The sequence below is a fragment of the Calidris pugnax genome, unplaced genomic scaffold, assembly GCF_001431845.1.
Source record: "Calidris pugnax isolate Ruff unplaced genomic scaffold, ASM143184v1 scaffold246, whole genome shotgun sequence".
Taxonomy (NCBI): Eukaryota; Metazoa; Chordata; class Aves; order Charadriiformes; family Scolopacidae; genus Calidris; species Calidris pugnax.
In genome coordinates this window covers 1,013,482-1,039,828 of record NW_015090989.1, presented here as the reverse complement: position 1 = coordinate 1,039,828, position 26,347 = coordinate 1,013,482, and the positions used below count along the sequence as shown (strand labels likewise).

Here is a 26,347-nt window from a genome sequence, read left to right as displayed (position 1 = left end):
GTGCGTGTGTAGTTTGTTCAGGTAAGCAGATCTGGGGGCATTTGGGTCTTAGTTAAGCTTCAGCTTTCTCTTTGACTTCCTCTAGTATCTTCTTGTACAGGGATGCCGTTGATTTGAATTGAACAGAAAATGATGACAGGCTTTTATAATGATCATCAGATCTGAGGATCTTAGTTGATTTGTATAGGAGAAGTAATATTAAGATAAGGTCATGATAAATCGGGGCCTTTTTTCCTATTGAGCACTTTGTTCTGTGTCTGGATTCCTTCAGGCGCTTATACCTTGCGACTGGGTGAGAGCTCTTAAAATGGTGTGTTCTCTAGATATTTGCTAAGAGGCCCTAAATTTTAAAATTGTTTTTAGTGCAATTTCAGGTACCGGTGGGGAACTATATGTCTTCTAGACACTTAAATACAAAATTTTCTAATGTTAATGACTACCAAAGTCTCTGAAATATAATCATTAAGTGGGAGAGAAACTTTTTAGGAATTTAAATATTGTGAATCCAAGAAGAGTATGCTTTTCAAAAGATACATCAGTGGCACAAGAAACTTTTTATATTTTATATTTACTTATATTTATATTTAATTTTTATATATTTGATATTTTAAAGAATTAATGCAATTTTAACTGCAAAATTCTGTTTGAAAAGTTGCAAATATAACTGTTGCAAATATATGAAGACAGTTTAACCCTAATTCTTACCATCTAATGCTAATCATAATCTGAGTAAGGACAAGAGCCTGAAAAATGCGCAGCAATTTAGCTTCAGTCTCTTGAAGCTGAAAGACACCCCTCTAAGAGATGTAATAGAATCTGATGGAAAAGATAAATCAGCTTAATAAATAAGGAGTTTCTAAAGATGCCAAACCCAAGATTTTATTCTAAGCATTTTCCTTTCAAGGTTTGTCTTATACATAAACTGAGATTACTTCTGAAAAATGGCTGCTTTCTTTTTGTACATGTAATTTGGTAGAATATTTGCAATTGCTACCCGCGTTAAAACTTTAATGAAATAACATCCTCTAGTAAAAAACCCACCATTTTTAATTATATATCAGGAATGTGTATTAGCTAGCCTGTTTTAAATAATGCTGAAAGCCTGCAGTCCTAACAGCACAGATGGCTGAGTAGCTTCATAATTTTCAATCTTTTTTTTAATAAAGATGTCATATGTTTATTGATGATACACTACCTAAGTGATACTGGTGCATCACATCTACATATTTGTTGTTGTAAATCAGTGCAGCAAATTAATCACCATAATAGTTCTTAATTTTTGAAGTTATTGTATGACAGGTTTTGACATAGGGAGCCAGATTCTGTTGTCTTTCCATATTGGCATGGACTGAAATTATTCACTTCGTTTCACTAAGATGGTTTCAGATGTATTGCAAACAAAGTTAGACAAAATAAGGCCACAATAAATTCTGTATTCACTTCAAAAATGCAGTTTATGTAGGCTGAATTAATGGGAATGTTTTATATTTAGGAAAAATAGCTATTTAGTAAGTGATTAGTTAAAAGGTTACTAATTTTGGCACTGTTAAATTGTATACATCTGCTTAAAATGCTGTTCTTAGCTTTTGGAGGTCTTTGTTTATGAACAGACTACAAAATTTTTCAACACATTAATCATCCACAATTACTCAAATTTCAGTGAATAATTATTAACACATTGAGGATTTGCAAATATTTGTAGTTCTCAATTCATATTTTGAAATTACCAGTACTAATTCCTCATCTCAAAGTCAAGTTTGAATTAGCCAGCATAATATGTATTTCCAATTACATTTCCAGAACTACATTTTAAGCTGTAGAATTCAGTTGGAGTTTTATACACACAGAAAATACAAAAATGAGGTTTTTTTTACCTTGTTCCACCAGGAGTGTTTGCAATGGTAACGCTTGAGTGCCTAAACACTAGTACTACAAATATTTAATCAAACTGAAGTTTTGGATTTGAGTGCATATTTATGGCACTTGTTTCAATCTGACTGATATCTTAGCAATTAGCAATTGTCTCTTGACTGATTTGCTGTCTGGTGGCATCTCAGAGTAATACTAAACCGCTTGCAAATCTGGGGCAATTTTCTGTTTGTTGGTTGATTAAGACCCAATTGTGTGAAAGCCTCTGGCTTTTATTTTTCACTAATGAGGCAAGTGAAACAAACTGCTGTGAACCAAAGACAAAGTTACTCCCGGCTGCTTAAGGAACGGTGTCTTCCCTGCTGGCCACCTCAAGGAAAAAGCCTTCCAGAGCAAAGCAACAGCTGAGTTGCTGCTCTCAGCCACTCGCTCCACTTGCTTTCTGTTTTACTGTACTGCAGGAAAATCCTCCTGTGAACAGTGTGTTTTCTCACTAGTGCCCTTCATGCGTGCTGTAATAAACTCAGCTAATTTAGTCTAAAGCAGTCGAGCACACGTAGCTTAGAGAAGGTTTAGTTGATCTGGATAAGGCAAACTGGACCAGATCAACAGCTCTGCTCTGTATCTGTCCTGATACACAGATATGTTTATATATATAAATATATTTGAAAAAAAATAGTCTGCTTTCTTGCACATCTCCCTATCAGTGAGTAAACCTGCACATTTTAAATTGGTAGGTTTTTTGGTGCCATTCAGAAATGGACCTTCATCAGTACTAATATGCAACTTGTCATTTAGTGATATGTAATGCATGTGCACAAATGTGCACATGTGCTTAACATATAGAAGTTATTTTTGTTCTGTTAGGCAGTGACTCTTGTATGTTGCCAGTTTCTTTACCCTTTTTGCAAAGGAAGCCAGAGCAGTCATGCCTCATTATGAAAGCTTGTGCTGTCTTACTTTGTGATTAGTAGGGAGACTAGTACAATGATATTGCAAGTATAGTTGTGTTTGTTTTAATGTGATCAGTAAATGATTCTTGTCTTCAGTAACTATTGTAGGATATTGGAATTACATATATTGCTTCTCTACTAGTTAGGAAGTGGAGTATTGTAGAAAATTAGGTATCTAAAATAAATAAATAAAAAACCTTATGATGTCAAGAATCGTCACTGCTTTTTAACGTTATTTTGAAGTTTTGTAAGGAGCTTAGAGTACTTTTTTAACTCTTCCTTCTAACTGTGTTAAACAACTAATAGAATAGACTGGGCAATTTCATTGTATTAATTAAATGTAACAATGGTACTCTTTATTCAAACAAGAGATAACATTTGAATCAATAGATGGTTTTCTTACTTGCTATAAAAGAACAAATTGCATTTCCAGCCATTTGTCTCCTTAATAGCAATTCTATAGATGGATTCACCTTTTGACTAGAGGTGTTTCTATGCATTTAATTAATGAACTAGCATACACTTATACAGTCTTTTTTACAACTCTGTTAGTAACTGTTTGTGTAAATTAAGAATAAAATGTCTTGTCCTCATCTAATTTTTGAGTAAAAAAAACCCTACCACAAAACAACAACAGCAAACCAAATAAAAAACAGCTTAACTATTGTACATCTCTCCCATCAATGCCAAAGCATTTTTTCACTTCTTTGGGTGGGAATAAGTGGCTATGATGGGTACATCAGGGAGCTCTGGCACTGGTAGCCATGCTGCTTGCTGCTTCAGCAGGTGGCTTACCAGCAGCAATACAAGAAGACCTTCTTAACATGGGAGGAAGGGCAGCAAACCCAATCTAGAGTCCAGGTCTTCCTCAAGGGTTTTAGGATAGTTAGCTCAGATTGAATGTAAATGCGTTGTGAAGAGTGTTCCACTGCACCAAAAAGGAGGAGGGAAAAAGGGCAAAAATGCACAAATCCACTCTGCTATGCACCATGTAATTTTTGGCCTTCTATTGAAAGTCTGATCAACTCAGTTAAAATTCTGCTTACAAAAAAACCCCAAACATATAAAGAACAAAGCCAAGATTCTTGCATGTACTTTTTGGGGGCTTATTCTCTTGGTTTGGCATGTTTCTGTTCACATTCACTTCATTTAATGACTTGCTTGTAAATGTCAGTGGCATAACTGGTGCAATTTTGGAGCACTCTGGATTCTACTGGTGTCTTTTCCTGATAAGTATAGGTTTCGGGAGAAGGGCAGCAGAGACACAAACACACCATTCCCACCACCCCACCTGTTAGAGAGTGAAGGTGGGTGGACTTGTACACTGAACAACAGCCAATTTACAAGTACCCAGAACATCTGGAATACATTTTGGGGGCTGAGGCTTTTTGTAACGCTGTGCATGGAGGGCTAGATTTGCAGATTGAGAAGTGGCAGAGCCAGCAGTGGTTACATGGGTTCTCAATTAGAGGAACAGCAGCTTTTCAGAAGGGTGCAAGATACAGAGAAAGCTACACTGTCCTGAAGTGTTAAAGGTGGTGGAGAAGTAACAGCTAAAATGTGTCAACACAATGTACGCATAAAAAGTTCATGGATTTTTGCAAGCTATAAGATAAATGGTCATTCATTTTCAAAGAATTTCTGCTGGGATTACATTTGCAAGGTCACCCCAAAGTCCTGATTGGTGGGGCTCATTATCTGAAATAATGGTTGATAGTTGGCTATTTCATTATCGGTTTCCTATACCTTGTATAAACATCTTGCAGAAAAATGTAGAGGCACTAATTAATCTCAGTGGTTGCGGATAGCAGCTTGCCAAAAAATAGTCAGCGATAGGAAAGGTGTATGAGATACACAATCTACAGCCTTTGTTACATGTAACAGCTCTTAGAAATACAGTTCATGCATTTTAACCATCAACCAGATTGCAGTTTCTACAGTGAAGATGAGAGCTAGTAATAACATTGAAAAAAGACAGCTGCAATCAAATATACAGTATAAAAGTTAAAAAGAGCTGCTTACACATATAGGTTACAGTTTATGTTCCTAGATTAAGTCATGGATTAAGGAACAAAAAACACATTTAATGCTCACTTTAGTGTCATTGGAATTGAAAACAATCTTCATAAATAGTTAGAAGTGAGGGGAACATTTCTTGCTTGAAGAGTTTAATAAAAGCCATCAAACTTCATTGGATGTTATGTGCCATCTTTCAGAAACACATGGAAAGCCATGTTAGCATATCAGTAATATAGAGACATGGCTGCTTGAACACTCGCACAAATGAAGATCATATGCGTGATTATTTTGCTTCCATCACAACTAATCAGTCACAGAGTGCTCTGATACATCTGAAGGTCAGAACTGACCACAAAGCTTCACGACTTTTAAGCAGGTATATCTGTGTACATGTGCGTGTGTTTGAATTGCTTTGTTGGGTAGTCACTTAAGGCACATTTCACTTGATACAAATACTGCAGAATTTGAATATGGATGCATTTGAAAATTACCTCATGATGATTTTTTTTTATTGTTTGTAATTTGCTTCTGAATCACTTTGTTGATGTCTTTGTTTTTATAGTCTTCTGAATGTGCATAGGAAGTCTGTGTTAATTAACAATCAGTTTGTCTAGCTGAATTCCAATTTTGTAGAATTAAAATTAATTCACCTTCAGTTTTTTATCTTTGTATCATTGTATGGTGTAAGCAAGTGCACAAAATGTTAACACCTGGAATGTTTTTTGCAGTAATGATTCATTCTCTAAAGCAGCATCTAATCTTAGTAATAATTCATTCTGCAAAGTAATATCTAATCTCAACTTTTAAACTTGTAAAATGCTTACATTTCTGACAGGGCTTACAGTAAAAATAAATGCCAACTTTTCAGTGTTTTTCTTTGCTACTCTCACTGCAGTTCTAGTAATTCTATGTTATGTAGGAAAGTATAGAAACATTCTCAAAGAGGTAAAATTCTATGAAAAAAATCATAGAATTGGAAAAGCTATTAAGCTTCACAAACTGATAGTGGGCAATAATTCTGTCATTTCCTTATTTCTCAGCAGTAGTATTATTCTTGCTGTGGTTATTTCAATCTGTGTTGCTTAGTCTGCCAAAACTGTAATCCTCACTAATGATATGTAGTAATCCAGCAACATGCATCGTTTCATGCAATGGCACTAGTTTTTCCCCTTCTTTCAACCAGGAAGGTGACTTGTGATACTTTTTTCTTGTTTGGCATGTTTTTTCTTCTCCTTTTTATTCTGTCCATGCAGTATATTTTTATTTTTATTTTTTATTTTTCAAAGTTGAAATATACAGCAGGTTCCTCCGCGTGTGTTTGTTCTAGTAGAGCCTTAAACTATGGGAGTGCTGTGGGAAATGTCTTGACAGTGCAGTACATTGAAAAGTAGATGTACATCTGTTCCATTTTAAAATAAAAAAACAGCCAACCCTTAAATGCTCACCTTAAATCAAGTGCATTTAAATAAATCAATAGCTAAAAGGAAGATGAATGAACTGTTTCTGTTTCTGAGACTATAAATATTTTCAACTTTTAAAATACTTAAATTCTGATGGCAAGCTGTCATCCAGGTTGGTTGAATGTTATGTCATTAAAGTCATTCTCATATTTTGTGTGAGGTTTATGTGGTACAAGCCAATGATGACAGTGAAAAATATTACAAAAATATAGCAAAGAGCATTAAGCTAAAAAAAATAACAACAGCTAGCGTGTGTTTCTCTAACTGATTATTTGCTATTCATATAGAAACTGGAAATCTCAAATATCCATCTAATTGTGTGTAACTATTTAAAAACTTTGTGAATGAGAACAGTTATCTCATACGTTACAGTTTTATCTACAGTGTTAATGCACTTCTATAGAGATAAAATGGAAACATTAAGTTGTATTTCCATTTACTGTAATATTTTTTTTTTACTTAGGGTAATTTCCTACCTTTTTTTGGAAGATAAACAAAGCCACATTAAAGTATAGTCATACTTCTTCAATTTTATATTCATATTGCTTCTTTAGCTTGCTTCTTCCCCTGCCCCAATTAATAGTTCTGTCAATATGTTTGCTGTTAGCCCTGGAAATTTTTTTATCATGACCACACCTTGCTTCAAGGGGAAATGGGAAACGATAATTACATTTTTTTGTATTAAAGTTAGTAGTTAAGCTCACTTTGTTTAGTCCAAAAGTTCTGTGTTCTGGGTAGTTCCTTAAAAAGTATAAACCTATCAGGAGGTAAATATCTGCATGTTATCCTTTTACATAATATCTGCATGCACACTTATATGAACAAACATAATTTAGAAGTTATCTTAAGCTTACTTCATATCCTTGAGTATTATATTTGATTATGGTTTGAATGGAAATAATTAAAAAAGGATGAATTTTTATGCACAGTTGTCTCCTCAGGTGTTAGACAATTTAATGTGGAGAACTGTGTATTCCCAAAGTTCTTTTCCATTCAAGACTGAACTGTTAATGGAGAAAAAATATCCAGGACTTGAAATGCACTCCGTTTCCTTTTTACTGGGAAAATAAAATAGAAATGAAGAAGAGACTTTTTAAGAGTTCCATTTGCATTGATTGAAATGTGACAGTCATGTCAATTTGACCTTCGTAAGTTGTTTTGTATTCATTAGAAAAACTTCCCAGGTTGCTTTTATTACTCTAGCTGCCTGCTGCCTGATTTTCTACTTGTTCTTATAAGAATGGCAGTATTTTTAATTTCCTAAACTAGTATTTGGTTACAAACTCTCCAGATTCTGCTGAGATGTTAGGTGGAACCTGAATGTCATAGAAGCATTGTTCCTGATGGCTAATTAGATATCCAAGTGATTTAACCTCTGTATGTCATTGTCATCAAGCTGATGATCCTGATGAAGAATGCCTGACAATTAGTGATGTAGAAATACCAAAATAACATAGACATTATTTATGTGGTTGCTAAATTAGTTGTTAGGCATTGCAAATATTAGAAGAGTAGCCAGCTCTTTCCTCATTTCTCAAAATTCTCAAAAATATACTTTCTTTTTCATTCCTGTGTTGGCCAAATGATTCTTCCTTTCTGAGTTGAGTAAAAGGATCAGAATACAGAAGTCATTCTAATTTTCTTAATCCTGATCTGCACTGAATTAGCCTAGAAGTCCATATGGCAATAATGTGAAACAAGAATCCTTTACATGGTAGAAAATACCTTGCAGCTTCTGGATATCGGTAATTAGTTGGTACTGAAGTTAAGTGCTGCCTCAGGATACTTATGTTCAAATCCATCTGTATAACTTTCCACCATTAACTTTTATAAATCCTCTTTAATCCTTTTACATATTTGACCCAAGAATTTTGTATGTTTGGTGTGTTTGTGTTTTGGAGTGTGAAAAAAAAGAAATTAATGAGTGTGCAAAGGAGCCCTGGGCTGCATAGGGAAGAGTGTGGCCAGCAGGTCAAGGGAGGTCATTCTCCCCCTCTACAAGGTATTCCTCCAGTCCCATAGAAATTTAGCCTTTTTAATAACCTTGGGCATGGAACACTGTCAAAGGCTTTGACGGAACACATGTATAAGGTGTCCCCTGGGTCCCCTTTACGCAAACCTCCTGACAGAATCACTGAATTCCAGCAGGTCACAGGCTGGATTTCCCTCGATTGTGAAGCCTGACTTCTTCCCAGTTTATTCCTATGTCCAGTGATCTTACTCTTCTTTACAAAAACTTCCATCTTAACAGGAATGGAAGTCAAATATAGAATCACAGAATCATCTAGGGTTGGAAGGGACATCTGGAGATCATCTAGTCCAACCCTCCTGCCGGAGCGGATCTACCTAGAGCAGGTTGCACAGGAACTTGTCCAGGCGGGTTTTGAATGTCTCCAGAGAAGGAGATTCCACCACCTCTCCAGGCAGCCTGTTCCAGTGCTCTGCCACTCTTGAAATATGCTAGTCTATAGTTCTCAAGATCCCCTCTGGACCTCTTTTTATGGGTTCTACACTGGCAACCCACCACCACGCTGGCTCAGCTGCCATTGGCAATGACAGGGTATGTGCCTTGGCTGGCTATTTTTCAATTTCTCGTTTGGATTCCTTCAGAAGTCTTGAGCATGCTTACTGGCCCTGGTAACTTAATTGCCATATAACTTATATGTGGGAACCTCCTCAGCATCTTCAGCAGTAAAGAGTAAAGATGAGTGTCTGCATTGGCCTATCAGTCCCTCAGTGCTCATCCACCAGCTTTGCTGTCTGGCTTTGTGCTTCTTACATACTTCTTACTACTGGTTTGTGCAACCTATGCAGGGATGCAAATTCTCCTCAAATTCTTTTTCAGCCCTCTTGATTTCCTGCTTAGATTTTAGCATTGGTGTTGAAGTACCTGAAAGTTTTGCCCTTGTGCCATTGTTCAATGTCACACGTGTTTGGTCAAATGACATTGTAGGTGGTCCAATTTCTTCTTCTTATATTTTGGGTTGTGTGGTTATTTATTGTGTGGCATACTCTATCTTAGCTCCATTTTTGGTATGGGGTTTATTTCATTCAGTTTGATACAGCTGTTTGAGATTATGGAATTAAATCACTAGAGAATTGCTAAGTATTAAAGCTATAATAACAGTAAAGTAAGTAATTCATATGCAGTTCACTCTGTGTACTGTTTACTTTTTAACTCTTCTGAATTTTGACTATATTCGTTAGACTTTCAAAACGGTTGTACTTCAGGATATTCTAGTAGTTGTCAATGCCACAATATAATAGTCTCAACTTCTTAAGTGAGATTTTATCAGTAGCTTTTGGAGATGAATCCTCATTTCCTCGCTTTTTCCTCTCCCAATAAGCTATCCATATATTTTCACATTTGTTTAACATGTATTTTGGGTTTCTGTTTAAAATATTATTTTTGGCATGTTCCTACCAAGAAGCTGCTGTTTTAGGCAGATCATTGAAAAAACTTACTGAATGGGATATAAATGGAATTAGAAGTAGGTCCCCTTATTCACATAATTCTGATTCCTGCAAAACAAAATCCTTCTCAAACCTTGTCAAACAAAGGCGGTGTAGAACAAGTTGTTTGCTATGTGCATGCATTGTATGGCATTCACATTCCTATCTCATTTTGCAATTATTCAATGAAATGTTTATTCTGAACTTAGCAGAAGTATGAAAATTCACTAATAGGATGCATATGCTTTTTCCTTTTAACTTTTAAAGTATGTCTTCTTATGCATGTTATAAACTGAATACAGTTGTCTTGGAAAGCATCCATTAAATCCTAATCTATTTCCAACTTTAATTTCAAATGTTTAGAACACCTAATCATTCGCATATGACTTCAGTAGCATTTGTGCATGCTCAGATCTTTTAAATTATAATATGTGCCTTTTTTAAATGCTTGTATTATTACCTCATTTCTATTATTACTTTATTCAAAAAACACCTATAGATTTCAATATAGGGATATGCAAACAAAGCAGTAAAATAACAACAAGTTCCTAGTGGATATAAGATCTATTTCCAGAATTGAAATGTCCATGATGCATATTTTGAATATCATGATATAATGCATGGGGACGCTCTGGGATGCATAGTGAAAGAGCAGTTGCCTGGAACATTGCTTCAGTCTGTAAAGGGAGATATTTGACCGGGGTCTGATAGGACTGGTTTGGGTTCTTGAGGGCAGTGTCTCTCTTGGTGATGTATTCTTCCTTCCTCCCATCCCTCCCTCTGCCAGCTTGTCCGTTTTTCTGCCTGTACATCCCTGAATGTTCTCATTTGGTCTTTTGTACAATCCTCTAGGGCAGAAGCCAAAACTTAAGTTCCAATATCTATTCAGTTCTGTTTCTCTATTAAAATGGATGTGATCAAAACATCTATGTGGTTTGATTGAGGTGCCTCTAGAAGGCACTAGGCTACAAAGAAAATTACTCTTCTTTACTGTGGCAAAAACATTGGAATGGAATAACAATATGTTTCTTGAATGTAGTTTATGATGTTGTGAAATGTCATACTTGCCTTGAGTTGTCTAGACTGGAAAAGAACAGCTGTAAAAGGAATGACAAATAGATGTTTTTCTTCATTTTCTGTACTGAACCTATATTAAGGAGATGCAGCTCCTCTCAGTAGAGCTGATGAGTTGGCACTGAATTGAAATCAAAATCAATGTTTATAATAGGTAACTGTCCTAACATCAATACTAATATTTCTTAATCTTCACTTAATGTTATAGATATGAAATCATTCACTGCCAGCAGTTCTAAATGATGTATGAAATGAAAAATCCCTGATCGATGCGTAGAATACATACAGGCAGTAAATATGTTAGTTATCTAAAACATTTATGTCTAGTGCAGCCAGAGAAATTTAGTATCAGTTGGGAGGGCATGAGAACTGCATGGATTAAATAAATAAACAGATAAATAATATATCTTGTTATTGTAAATATTTTTGTAACTTCCTCAGACAATGCCCACTTAATGAGAAAATGAATAGTACTCATCTTAAACCAAATTTTAACAAGTATTTCACTAATGTCTCAAATATTCTGATGTGGTGTAATGCTTTCAAGAAGATGTTACAAAATCTAATGATGTTACCTTTCTAAAAATTGCTCCCCCCTTTATTTTATCCCCTTCCCCAGTATGGAAAAATAGCTCAATATATGGATAAGGGAATTATTTTTCTCTTCTTTTTTCCTTGCTATCTCTGTGTCCCTGTTCCTTTTACTTTTACCAATCCTTTCTGCTCCACCCTCCTAAGAAAACTTTAAGATGTTGCGCTTTATCCCCATGTGTGGGTGAACTCTGGGTCTAGCCCCAAACTGAGTATTCTGATTTAACAGATGTCAATGTATTAATGCTAGCTAGATGGGTTTCAGACAGGATTCCTTGCTACTTTCGGTTAGTTCTTTAGACAACCAAAATTAATCTGAAAGCTATCTGCAGAGTTGTAAATGATACATTTAATAACATGTAGCAAAGTGTGTTGTTCCAGTGTTACTATAGACATAAAAATGTTCCTAAGTGGAACCCATGCCTGACTGCTTAAAAAGAAATGGATCTTGTACCTCCCCCAGGTATTGTAGGCCAACTACTTTTGAACACAGTACTTGATAGACAGAAACTGGACCAGAAACTAATGCTATTCCCTACAGAATTTGATAGACAGGGATGGCACGTCACCCAAAGAGCTTCTCTTGTGTTCAGTGACATAATTTCTACAGCTTATCATGCCTGTTCCATATAATGGTAGTTTTTTTCCCTGCTGGTTTGTGGGTAAAAGAGGGGTTGAAACTATTGGTGGATCTGGGCACACTCCTGAATTCTAACTTTAATATTTTGTCTTAAATTCTAAAAAATTCATTTTCTTTGTAATGGTGGTCACCATGTTTGGGATGGAGAGTAAAACTGATTTCTGTTGTATTCCCTTTTTTAATATATTAATAACAAAAAGACTCAATCCTCCCTCCCCCGATATCCTTCCAATTTGAATATTTTTTTCAGTCACTGCCCAGCTAAAGATATTAAATAAAAAATTAGAAGCTTCAAAAAAAAGCTGACGAAAGAACAACTTGCAGTCTACAGTAAGCATTGTGGCTGGTTGTGAAGCGTTGCTTATGACCTGTCTAGGAATTCAATGACTTTCTTATTCCTTTCAGGAACATTTTATATTATATGTGATAGATACTCATATTTAACTGTAGCAGTTTTCCTGAATGTGGGGTAATACTAGACAAGCACATTTAGTATATAAATTAACGAAAAACTCAGACCCTATCATGTGTGTTTCTGAAAGTTTACAATTCTTTAGTCATTTGAACAATTGAGCCACTACAAGAATATAAAGGAGCTATGGAATTGGAAGGGGTTTAGAGGAATTAAATTCTATTCTGTTGTCTCTCTCTCCCCACCCCCCTTCCCCTCCAACCTCCAATTAATCAATATCAACAGGGGCTTTTAAAATGCTTTATCTTACTCTTTGATTATACTTTCTTTTCTCCCCCTGAGAGAGGGGGATGCTTGGCGATGGTGAGAGGAATCCAAGAGACCTGACAATGTGCAGTCTGTAATAGTTCTCTCTGAACAAAATAAATCACGATTAGACACATGCATTGTTACTTTATCTACTTCAAATAAGACTAAAACAAGAGTGGAAAACACTGTTCGCTTACCATTAAATTATACAGCTGTTTTTAGGGGTGTGTTTTCTTTTCTTTCAAAGATTTGCAAATGGTCTATAATAAGGTGAAGCCTGCCTGAGGGTCAATAAATGTTATCAGCTTTGGTGTGACAGTATCATCACTGTAAGAACAGGGTGTGCATATTGTAAACAATTGCATATAACATCTTGGTCTCATTAATCACAAACTTCTCTGATACACGTCTCAGTGGCAGCCTCTACTAATTAACTCAGACACTAATTGGGTCAGATGAAATAAAGTAGACAGCAGTCACTCAAGCAGACTAGAACAGCCTGTTCTCTAATTGCTTTTGACAGAGGAACAAAAGAAGAACTTGAAATATTGCAGACTAGCGCTAGCCACATCTATGTACTTAGTGTGGTTATTTGTAATGAATATTTTAATACAAACTGAAACAAATGTTGGGCCTCCATGTATGGTTAACTCATTCTCCTCTGTCTGTGTTCTGCATGTGTGTGACATGAATTTTGGTGGCCTGTGATCATGTAGACCATTTGTCTGGTTTTTTTCATAGAAGCAAAAATCTCAGGTAAAATACATGAAAGTCAAAGCACTTCCAAGTTTTGCAACTATGTATCACTAGATGGCATTTGCTGAAAACAGTACAGCAATTTCATTTCTACATGAGAAGCTTCTGTGAAGCACTAGGTACTAGTGTCATATTTTAGACTCTGATTACCTGTTTTAAATCCTGATGCTTCTTTCAGCTTCATTTGTTATTAGTTGACAGTCTATCATTCAGAAAGTTTGTGGGCTCTTATTTTCGCTTTTTGATGTACGCTGCTATGACTAGCCCATGAATAAACCCTAATATCCTTGGTCTCTTGTCCTTATTGTTTATATATGAACATAAATAGAAACCTAGATGGTAAAAGTCTCCAGCTAAAGAAAGGCATGCTCAGTCTGACAGTAAGCGTTTATCTACTGTTTCTTAAATAAACAAAAATAATTGGTGTATTTTTCATAAAAGTTTTAAATATGAAAGTTGTGGGTTATTTTACCTAGTTACAAAGCCTTGATTTTTAAATTTTTAGTAATTATTCTCTATTATAATAATACTCCCACACACCACGTCTGTCATAGCTTACTCTGAGGTGGCCTGCTGAGCAACTAAGTGCTGATCTGCCCTCCAAAATTTAAAAAACACAAACAAACAAAAACCACCTCAAGAAACCTACAGGCTCCATGTCCTGGCAAGCGAAGTTTGCTGTTGGCCACAGCTCCTTTATCACAGTTTTCCTCCTCACAGTGTGTATAACAACTTCCCTGGTGAAAAACATAAAGGCTAGGGCCATTTAAAGTATTTGAAAAACACGTTTCTTATTTTGTGAAGATTTTTTTTTTCTTGGTGACATTGTTGAAATACAGAGTCTGCCAGTATTGCTGTTTTCTGGTATGTAACTTTTCCTGCAACAGTGACAGGCACATTTATTGGGCTTCACTTTGAGCCAGGTTGGTAACAGCAGCCGAGGTGAGAGCGCTTGCTTTCACTTTGAATTAGTTTCAGCAATTCTTGGATCATTGGTACAGAGGACTAACAATGCTTATTACGGGTTGTCACTAAACACCCTGTGTACACAAACTGATTTTATTAGTCTCTAACTGATGAGGATTTTCCCAGCACTGGCTGTGTGTTAGGCCTTGCAGAGGGACTGCTGCTGCCACGCTCCCTGCCTGGGCCTATCAATCTGTCCTGACACCGCAGTCCTTCCTCCACAAGGAGCAGCCTAGGAAAATACATATGTGCTCTGAGGAGGCAAATAAATAAATAAATAAATCTGATACCAATTCCCTCTTTCTTCTGCTAACAATTCCCATTTTCTCTGGGAAGGGACAAAAATGGGTTAAAAGTAAGGCCATTCAAAACCACAATAAATACAGTTGAGATGTATTTAATCTGTTTTTCACAGCGACTCACTCCTTCAAACAAGTTAAACCTATTCTTTTTTCAAGTATCAGTTAGATTCTACCCTTTTGTCCAAGTCAGACCAACAACCAGAATTGGGCTGAGTAGCAACTGTTGCTTCTTTACTCCAAGTGGAGTAAATGTATTTACATATGATAGACCAGAGGAAGACAAGGCCAACTGGTGGGAATACCATTACCAATGTATGAATTAGAGCTGAATACCCCGTATTGTGTACACTTAAAATGTTCTGGAAATGTGAACTGAAATTCTGCTTATTTCTTTTTGTTTTTTTCCTTTTTTTTAAATTCCACTGGAATTGTGCTTCTGCTTTTGTCTTGGGAGTTGTAGCTGCTACAATATATTTAGGGGAATGGCTGAGAAATGGGAGGGTTGTGGTATTTTTAAGGAACATGCAGCAAATAACATGAATTTGTTGAAACCTAGATCTATGTGTACATTTCACACCTGGCCATTATTGCTTTAGGGAACATACGTAGCTTGTTTGCATTATCCTGGTATTTTTGGATGCTAGTCATTATTTTTTTTGAAGTGGTAGGACATCCTGGGTAGTCCTGTTCAAATCCACTGCTTCCTTGCATGTGATCTTCTAGCTACCAGATATCACAACCAATGTCTCATCCATTTTTCTTTCCAGAAAGTCTCTGCCTTTTCCCATCCCATCTCTGCTTCACCTCTTTTTTCTTTTCTCCTTTTTTCCCCAAATCAGGCAAATGTGTTTCCCTTTCCTTGTGTCTTCCACTCCACTCCTTCCTCATCTTTTTTATTGTTGTTTTACTTTCTTCTCTTTCTTTCTGTTCCAGGCTGGCATTCTGTGGTGTTCTCTATCCTTTCTGCCACTCCTGCTCTTTTTCTACCTCATGACTTCCATACTGGTCCTCAAAAGCACTCTGTAGTTTTTCCCTAAATAGCTAATTAGGCAAAGTTAGTTCAGAATAACGTGACCTTTTATAAACACTTGTAAAGCCTTAAAGAATTAAAAAAAAGAGGAGAAAAGTCAGGAAGAAGTTTCCTTTAGACATAATGAGTGAACAATTCCAGATAACATAATGAAATGAGAAAAATACAAGACTTTCTCAGCCTGGGGTTCAATCTAGGGTTTTAGTGTCAGAGAAATTCTGTAGGTTGGATCTTATAGCTGTTCTCTCTTGTGCCCTCTGAGCAACAAATGGAATCCCTCTCCCTGAGTTCTTGTATTTGAAAGAGGGGATGGGAGGGGAGCAGAGTTGAGATTAAGTCTTTTTGGTATAGTAAAACCCCTTCTCCTTTCCTAAATTTGCCTTGAATTTTACCAAATGTCTTAAAAAAATGTTGATATACTATTTCTCAGAGGACTGAATTGTACCTTTCTTTTTTTTTTTTCCTTTTTATTAATGAGGGTTTTCTGGATGCTGAAGTCTTGCATTTCTGCTGAGCTTTTGAATAGGTTCATCAGTGTTTTGAGAAGCCTGAGATAGTCTGATTATGATGATTTGACACAGGTTCCACAGTAAAGTCTCAAGGGGAAGCACAGGGAACAATGAGTCTTGACAGCATTCAGATAAAGTCAACACACTGCTCATCAGTATATTTATAGAAGATGGACAAAGAATTGCATGCTACATATTACCTTACATGAGCAATAGTCTTAAAATCATTGGCTATCTGTCAAAGCAATCCATTGTATTTCCTGTCAGCTTATGAATGTCTTGGGTGACCTCAATGACTAAAAATCAAAGCTAGTCCACTCAAATATCATTCAGTCATTGTATTGCATTGATTTCTTCTTTCCCCCTCAGATGAGCAAGAATGGGAAGGGAACATTTCTCAGCAGTTGTAGTTACTGACAGAGCAGTGTAACAATGTGCTGGAAATCTCTAAGAATAGTGAGCTGATGGGGCCAGAGTATCAATAATGTGACTATCTGTGGCCTCTTTTGTTCCTAGTGCTCCCACCATTGCTGGTACTCACTCCCACTCACTGAAGCAAATGCTGGCCTTTTCAAAATCTGCATTGTTTGGCTGCTGGAAAATCAAATAGCAATTGTGACTGTTTTATTCTCTAAAGTGCAGTGTTCCCGTGAACCTGCAGTTGCTATGAATGAAGGAATTGACAGCTGCCTTAATACCATTGTTTCAAAGTTTCCAGCTAGGATAGGGGAATTTTTTTTCTTTTCTGTCTTTTTCTTCTTTTTTTTTTTTCCCGATAGTTCCTGGTAGACAAAACATAGCTATTCAATTATTGTTTAACTCAGCTGAAGGCAACACTGTAACAGCGTAAGACAAGTCTCCTTTATTCCTGTGTGCCAACCTGTGATGGGACTGCTTGCCGAAGACTGCATAAAATTTTCTATTACACAACCGAGCCTCCTGACATTGTCTGTCTCTGCAGTGATCCAAATATTCTACACATATGTAATGTCTTTATTGACACCTTAAAGACAATTATTTGTTTGTTTGTTTCAAATTAAAGCTTATCATCTGAAAGTATGGCTTATTTCCCATACCCCTAAAGTGCCAGTGTACTTTTGTTGAATATCTTCTAATTTTCAGAAATGGGCTGTACTTGCTCTTGAGAAGAGTTTCCTAAGCCACCACCCACATCTGTGGAAGGCAGAATGCAGATGGTAGGAAAGATGCAGTCTTGATGTTGCAGTCTATAAGCAGAGAGGCTGTGGAGTCTCCATCCTCGGAGATATTAAAAAACAGACTTGACATGGTCTCAGGCAACAATCTCTAGGTGAACCTGATTGAGCAGGGATTGGAGCGAGATGACCACCTGAGGTCCCATCCAACTTCAACCATCCTTTGAAAGCATTATGTATTCAGGTGTGTCAAGAGTAAGAGAGTCTGAAGATCCTCTAGCAAAATAGGGAAGGATGCACCAAATAGTAGAAGCTTCCTTCCCACCACTCCATTTTTTTCTGTGGGATTGTGGCTTATATCATACAAATGGAATGATCTAGTGACATATATACTGTATGTTTCTGAATCTTAGTTCATTTTAAATCTGCTTGGTATTCATCAGCTCGCATTTTTTAAAAGTATTGCTTTTTTTATGACTTGTTAACACTGCTACATGTTTTCAGAATAGTATCTAGAGTATACCAAATATTTTAAAAAACTTTTTTTTTTAAGTTGTCATTTTTTTTTAAATATATTTGGTGGCATTTAGTGGGGTGTGTGCTTGAAAAATAAGTGTAGTAATAAGTGTAGTTTGCTAAAAGATGACAATATAATATTTCTTTTTGGTGGAAAATAGAAGGGAATTTCATTTGAGTAGTAGGTTGCAAACATTAGCATTAAGTATCCAGGAAAGTTGTCCAGTATCCACTTGCCATTAATAATAGCATGTTTGCTCTGTTGAATCCTGATTGCGAGTTCCTAAGGATTCTTCAGTGTACCACTTGTCTGTATGAGCCTTGCCTTCTGATTAAATCTTAGAACTGTCCTTTGGCAGATGATTAGCTCCATTAATACTGCACTTTCTTTCCTGGCCGTAATTTCTTATGAGCTCTAGCCTGGAGTAATACATTTAAAGTCAAATGTGCAGTTAGTTCATTTGAGAGGTTTCCAATCACAGTTGCAAAGCTGGATGCTTATCCTACCAGAAATATATCAGAACTGTAAGATCCATTTGTGAATGTGTTCTAGTTAAAACAAGGTCTGTTTAGTGGTACTAGAGGCTCTAGTGCATGAAAATCGGATAAATCTCACAGGTCAGTATCTTTTTTTCTGGAAGGCTTCCTATAGACCTCAGTTTGTTCTTTTTCTGAGTTGATAACCTACAGAAAGGAGGTTAAGCCTGCTCCACTCAACATCCTGCATTTTGAGAAAAGCATATTTTTGCTGTGGGCAAGTGATCACATCGTTATTGTAATAAAGCAATTCAGGATCCGTGCAGTTTTTCATGTTTAGATTTAACCTGAGGAGAGACAATATGCTATTCTGCAGTTCTTCCAGATTGAAAGAAAAGAAGTAAACATGCTATATTGCTCTTGAACAGCCAAAGGAATTACCTGCCTGGCCATTTGATTATTCTTATTGCCTCACAGTAAAAACACCTGCAAGGGCATTCATCGGCTCACTGCTGAAGAATCTGTTATAAACACAGCATTATGAAAGTGGCAGCTGAGTGTTCTTGGCATGTTTCTACAGCACCCAGACAAATGTCATTCAGCTTCCACAGCTAGCATTCAATCTGTAAATCTGGGTTAGGATAATGTCTTTTTTTTTTTTTTTTTTTTTTTTTAAATCATGCATACTGTGAGGAAATCCTGTCGTGTATTACCAAAAGACTGGTTGTTTTTCGGGTTAAGAGGATGCCACTAACAAATTGCTGTGGTATAAACTTGTCAGAGCAAACATCTAGACAAAAAAGTGCTTGAAATGATCTCTCTATAAAGACAGAGGGTACAGCAAAGGGCCACAAAGATGATTAAGGCCCTGGAGCATCTCTCTTATGAAGAGAGGCTGAGGAACTTGGGTCTTTTTAGTCCAGAGAAGAGAAGGCAGAGAGGGGATCTGATCAATGCTTATAAATATTTAAAGGGAGGGAGTCAGGAGGATGGGGCTGGTCTTTTCTCAATGGTGTCCAGTGACAGGACAAGAGGAAATGGGCACAAACTTGAGTATAAGAAGTTCCACCTAAACATGAGGAGGAACTTCTTTACTGTGAGAGTGGTAGAGCACTGGAACAGGCTGTCCAGAGAGGTGGTGGAGTCTCCTTCTCTGGAGACATTCAAAAACCGCCTGGTACAAGATCCTGTGCAACCTGCTGTAGGTAGACCCACTCTGGTGGGGGGGTTGGACTAGATGATCTCCAGAGGTCCCTTCCAACCCCATATGATTCTATGATTCTATACCAGCAGTGGAATAGATTTCTGTTTGCAAAGGTAGCAGAGCAACGCCTGAAACTTTGAATAAGTTTTAAACATTTAAATTGTGTGTTTAACTCTAATTTTCCTCAGGAGAGCCCAGCTTTTTATTAGCTCAATGGACATTAATTAATTGGTGACTAACAGTTAAATCTCTGGCATATATCTTTATGGGGGAAAAAAAATAAATCAAACAACAGACTGTTACTGAATATTCTATTAGAGCAGCCTGGGGTGGAAAAAAGAAAGTGTGAAGAGTTTGAGAGAGGCATTTTTGCATTTTTCCTTTTCTCTGCTAAATCCCACATAATCTTCTTCTACTCCATTTTAAGGTTGCATGTGGTGTTTTTATCAGAGATAATTAAACAGAAATAGCTACTTATATGTCATATTTTATATGAAGTTGCTGAAGAAGCTTGTAATACAACATCAGATTGAATATGTGTTTTCTACCAACAAAATGCATCTTTCTTCCCCCATCTTCTGTGTATTGTGCATGGCTGGAATACATCAAAACTCATATAATAAACAGCTTACTAACAGTCACCAAAGAGGGAAGTCACGCTTATTGGTAAAAATAATTTTTTAAGAGATTTAGCATCATTTATTATTGAAAGCATGCATCTCTTCCACATGCTGTTGCTTTCTGATGAATCTCTAACCACTTTCAACCAAGGGAAGAAGCAAGTAGCATTATTTGGGATAGATAGCAGTAGAATTCTAGAAAGGTTGTTATCGCAAATACTTATATATTAGTGGCACAATGGATGTAATTCTTGACTTCTATGGCATGTTTCCATTGCATTGCCAATCTTTTCACTCATGATCATCTGAAAGCAATGAGAATACACACCTTCCTCTATGCAGAAGTTTTTTACAATGAAATGGTAGCTTTACAAGCTCTAATATTACTTTTTCATGAGTATATTATATTGTTGAGAATGGAAAACATTTGTGTGAAAAGGCACTTTTAAAGTGCTTTTGAGGTGAGGTATTAAGAACAAAAGTTATATTTGTATCAAAAAGATTTGCCTTATCTTGTCTTCTTAGCAGGGTGGAAAGCAAAGTATGTTATTAATGATGTGCATTTCTCATGTAACTCATCTATACCTGCCTTTCAAGTTCAGCTGAATCCATTAGCATTATTAATTGCTGAACATTTCAGATGGGAATTTAATATTCCTTTTTATTTAAGAATTTTACTTCAAACTAAAAGACAGCATTGAGTGAGCTTTCTTTTAGTATAAGTATTCTGCAGCATTTTCCACATAAGCTGTTTAATTCTGGTTTGGTTTGACTTTGTCATACAAAGAGGTCTGCCCTTCTGTAATATTTCAAGGACGATGCCTAACAGATCCTTTTAAGCAAATGCTTACTAAGTTCTAATTTGAAGGCATCTTTCTCTTCCCACCTACATAAAATACATCAGAATTGCACCTTTGTGTGTCCAGTTCAATTCTGCATTAAAGCTGTACTTAGATACAGAAATCAAGGCCTAAGATAATCACCTACCTGTACAATGTTTATCACATTAAAGAATTGAGAGGGAATTTCATATATGGCCGAAAAAATCTGCGGGGTTTTTTTCTTTTTCCAGTGGAGGAAAAATATATAACAAATTATGACAGGTAAATAGCTGCAAGGCAGAAAAAGCGCAAGATATGGCAGGGGCTGCCAATGGAGAACTATCATTGGAGTCCAGAAGGCTTCACTTCCTCAAGAAATTTGAGGACATGCATATAAACTTGTTATTTTAAGTACTATTCTAAAAGTGCTGTAGAAGAGTTTCCTGCTCCCAAAACATTTGGGTAGCATGTTTTTTATATGTATATGAAATTAAAAATTTGAATGGGATATTTCAGTTCCTACTGCAACATGTTCACTTCCAGAAGAAAAGATACCATGGAATGGGTGAGATGAGCTAGGAATATACACTATGACTGCAAAGGGTGCCTATAGGCTTTCAAAAGTATATTGATGTAATCGTCAAGGGCAGAATACATCCAAAAAGGTGCCCTGAATGTGTTCAAATTCTTAGTGGTAGCTTTACTACAAACCAAGACTGAAGTTTTAATCAATAATATTGTGTTATTTCGTTGAATAATTCTAATTAAGTACTCTACTTTTCTCTGGCAGATGAACGGGAAGATGTTCAAAAGAAAACATTCACAAAATGGATAAATGCACAGTTTGCTAAGGTAATTAAATATTTTTATTTATTTATAAATCAAAATATGTCTTACATATTTTTCAAAAAAACTGATTTTACTCCACTGAGGCTTAATTTTCAACATAACAGTTAGAGGTTTCAGGTATTGCTAAATGCAGTTGGCTGATTTATTAGAAAACATGTCCCAAGTTTTATTCCCTTGAATTCAGTAGGGGTTGAAGTGTAAGAAGGCATCCTCTTCTTCGATTTACTTTGCCTTTTCTCAGACTAGTGATGTAGATGGATTACTGTGTGTTGGACTCCTTTGTTAGTTCCTAATATACAGAGGAGTTTCTTCGATTGGATTTGTCTTTTCTTGTTTCTAATTGCAATCACAAATTTAAGAAAACCCAACGAATTAGAGGAGCAAGGTCTACAATAAGAGATGTGATCCAGTCATCAAATTATGAAAGTCAATTATGATAATTTTTGAAATTCTCATCTTTGTGAACTCTTGGAGAATGGTAAAGATCTCAAATAAGTTGGAAAAAAAAAAGAGCAAATAACTAACTTATTTGAAGAAGCCCCTGCCTGGCAGTATATAATAATTTTATCTTTAATACACAGGATTTGATTAAACATTTTAAAGTTCCTGAAGGATAATTACGGAACTGCATTTGCCAGTAATAAACTAAATAAATCCCATAATCTGTCATTGTATCTACTGGGGAATAATTGGCAATAGACAGTAATGAAATAATAGCTGTGATATATCTTCTGTTTAGTCTGGCTTCTGATTGTATCCCATCTGATTCTCCTCATTAAAACAGAGGAGTAAGATAATCTGAATATGACCACCATAAACATGCTGAGCAGCGGTTCAGTCAAACAGGGAGTCCCACAGGACTTTTCCATGGTCTGGAGCATTTTCTAATAGTAATTCCAGTGATTTAGACAGCACACATTTGTGCTCAGTATCTTCACAGCAGAGATATCCAGCAGTTTGGAGAACTGGATCAGAATGAAATACAATCTTGAACAAATGGTCTCAAATTGATCGATGAATTACAAGACAAGTGCAAAGTGTCATACTTAGGACAGAAGTAAAATGTATGCATACAGAAGGGGGGGATAACCGGGCTAGCAATAATAAAGCAAAGCTCTGGAAAGTGCAGTGAATCACAAACAAAATGAGTCAGCAACGTGGTACTATTGCAGAAAAAAAAAGCAATTTTATTTTGTCTCTGATAGTAGAAGTGCCTGACAGAAGGTGAAAGATATAATTGTTTTATTTTACTCGGCAAGATGGGATTTTGGCTTGAATAATTTACTATCTTGGTGTTCCATATATGAAGAAGTAGTCCCAGCAGCAGTCGCCTGATACAAGCTAATTTAAGATGTATTGCCAGTTAGGCCTTGTTATGGCCACAGATATAATTACGGAAAACTAAGAGCAACTGTTGCTTCTCTATCTAAAGAAAATATCACTTTCCTAAAGTATTGCTTTTTCAGAAAAAAAATGTTGCTTTATAGAATAGTAATGCTTGCAATTACTGAGAAAACTTGGAACAGGTCTGCAGAAGAACAAGAGTTATGATGGGTTTAGAAAATATGCCTATGAGCAGATGTTTATAATGATAGGTTTGTCTCAGTCATCTGAATGATCTAGATGTCATTCCTCTAATTCTAGTTCAGTGGAGTGTACTTCAATGGTATTTTAGCTACCTTTTACTTCAGTTCTGTAAATAGTATTTTTAGTTGTATGTGAACATGCATTCATAAACATACTGGAGAAATGCTGATCTCTCTTTACTTCATTTCGTCTCCAAGGAAAACCTCCTAAACATCATGGCTCAAATTTTTCTTTGCCTCATGTTACCTCTGTTTTGGTCAGAGTATTTTCATTTCAACAATCAATTGACCCAAAGCCCCTTGATCTTTAAATCTTGGACAAATTACTTTTGTCCTACAAATTTGTTATGTGTAACACCAGAATAGCTGGTCTGAAATGGGATATCACATAAGTGTTAAACTTAGTAATATCTCCTGGTTATATGTGTGGTGTATGCTTTGCTCCTCAGCGCAGTCACGAACTGCCTAGGGTTTTCAGGACAGAAATATAGGAGGCCCTGCTCATATTCTGCTGTAGCATGAGTGGTCATAGTTAATAGCTGTGTGCTGTCCTGGGACTGTGTTACTCCCTCTTCTATAGACCAAGATGTTTCGGGAGAGGTGATTGTCAAAAAATGAAAATGGATCTCCATGTGAAATCTCCAGCTTATCCTCCTTCTTCTCCTGACTTGTTTTCTGTGGTTCAAATCGGTCTCTGCTTCTAGTTGTGGAATTGATTTCAGTTAATGGAATACTCCTGGTTAACGATTTCACGTAATTGTTAGCTTTGTAAAAGTGTTAAATAAATTACTTACTTTCATTGTAGAATTGGTTTGTATTCAGTCCGATGTGGTTCTAGAACTGTTGTCTTGAGCAGATTAGCCTATGGGGTCAGAATTTCTCATTTCTCTTATTTGTGAGTAGTGTAATCCAGGTTATTAAATAACTCTAAAATATTTAGGGTTGAATAAAATTGTTTTATACAATTCCCACCCATCCGCCACCCTCCATAGGTAAAAAAAAACGAAACACCCTACTTACACAAAGTAAAAGCTTAGTTCCAAATGTTCTAAATCTTCATTTGTGTTTGGTCTATAGTGCATTGCCCCCAAAAGAGCTGTTTTCCTTTCCTGAAAATTCAGTGTCCAGAGTACCTGTGTCTCAGTACATTTATTCTTAGACTAAGCTTTCAAAACACTCACGTTTCCAAGTTGCTTTCACATGACTAGTGATGTAAACACAAACAATACTTTTAATGTCAGAAATTGTAAGTCATTGAAGTATAACTTTGTAATGTATGTGTCATCAGCATAACTTAAGAACTCATGTATATTTTTTATTTGCGGGGAAAAAAAAAATCTATTGTTTGAATCAAAGGCCTGGAGGGAAGTAGTAGTCCTTCTTCTGGCCATGCATGTGGTGACATTTTAGTTGGAACATGTGTAGATACTTCAGACTCTGATGCCTTGAGTTCAGCAAGGAACTCCGATACCTCTTAGCTAAGGAGTTAAGTCCCTAACAACAAACTCTCAACCACACCATCTTGGCAGTTTTCAGTCTGTGACGTTCAGACTTTAGAAACCTCTGGAATGCTACAAGAAGTCTATGAAAGGGAAAGCTAGCAGAACTGTTCAGCAAGATCGGAATTGCTATGGGTGAGGCCATGTCTCCAAACTTTTTTTGGCAGGTTGTGTGGGTTGCTTTAAATGGAAAAACTGGGGAAAATGCATTTGCAGGTGTCTCTTACAGCTTCTCAAAACAAGTTTCTCTCTAATTCCTACTCCTTTTACTAGCCAGAAACTGGATGATGCAGAAAATCTGTGCTTTAAAGATGTCAGTATGTGACTTATCTATAGGCAATTCATCATTGTTTCAGTAAGACAGGCCAAAAGTTGGCTCTTAATGTATGTGAGATAGAACAGCAAATTAAAAGTACAAGAGAAATAGGAGAATGTAATCCAAGAGACCTTTATGTTTCCCCTTTTCTATCACAGACATTGTGTATGATTTTCTTTAGTGATACCTTTTTGGTTTACCATCTAAATGTCATGCAGTAAGTTGAAACTCAAAGCAACTTTAAACATGTGGAGCATATAAGTTTAATATCATTTTATTCAGAAAGAGCTTTTCTTTGTCCTCAGAAGAAGTTTATTTATAAAATAATGAAGTTCTGCAGGTTGTACGTAATGATAGCAAAGGAACATATTGTAACCTAGTTTTTAATAATAGAACTGTAATTAGGGCTCTCACAAGAGATATATCTAGTCCTGGCTATGATAGATTCTGCTCAGATCTCCACTTTTTAAATTTGAAATAACTGAAATCTTTGTTTATAAATGAAACACGCAATCTTAACTATATATTTTGGGAGAATGCAAATAGATCACAAGCCTTCAAGTGTAGCAGCTCTTTGCTGGAACTCTGAAACAGCAAGAACAATGATGTTAACAATGCCTGTACCCCATTTTAAATGAGCTTATGTTTCCTCTCTGGTTAAACATTTCTAGTTGTTCATTGCATAATAGGGTTCAAAATAGAAAACATTACTGAAGAGAGAAATGTTCTGTACTTGCATGTAGGAAAGACCTTGTAAATGGCAATTAATTTTAAAACGAAAAGCTGAAAATTTCAGCACCAAAAAGCCGAAATATTAGCAATTAATTTTGTTCCCTCATTATGCAGAAAGTCTCAATGTACTGACAATTTTAATGTTAGCAATAAAAATATCTGTTGTGAGTACAGAGAAGGCAAGCAGCTAATCATTGTAAGTTTGGGCAACTTTAATTTTAGGTTGTACC

General features: G+C 36.2%; 1 protein-coding gene across 1 annotated transcript in view; it reads left to right on the top strand.

Moving 5' to 3' along the window:
- Positions 1 to 26,347, top strand: part of DMD (dystrophin) — a 1,195,780-nt gene that overhangs the window by 164,876 nt on the left and 1,004,557 nt on the right. Inside the window, exon 2 of the mRNA XM_014954058.1 lies at positions 21,926 to 21,987. Coding sequence (XP_014809544.1) covers positions 21,926 to 21,987 — 62 coding nt within the window. The remainder of the gene's footprint in view (positions 1 to 21,925; positions 21,988 to 26,347) is intronic.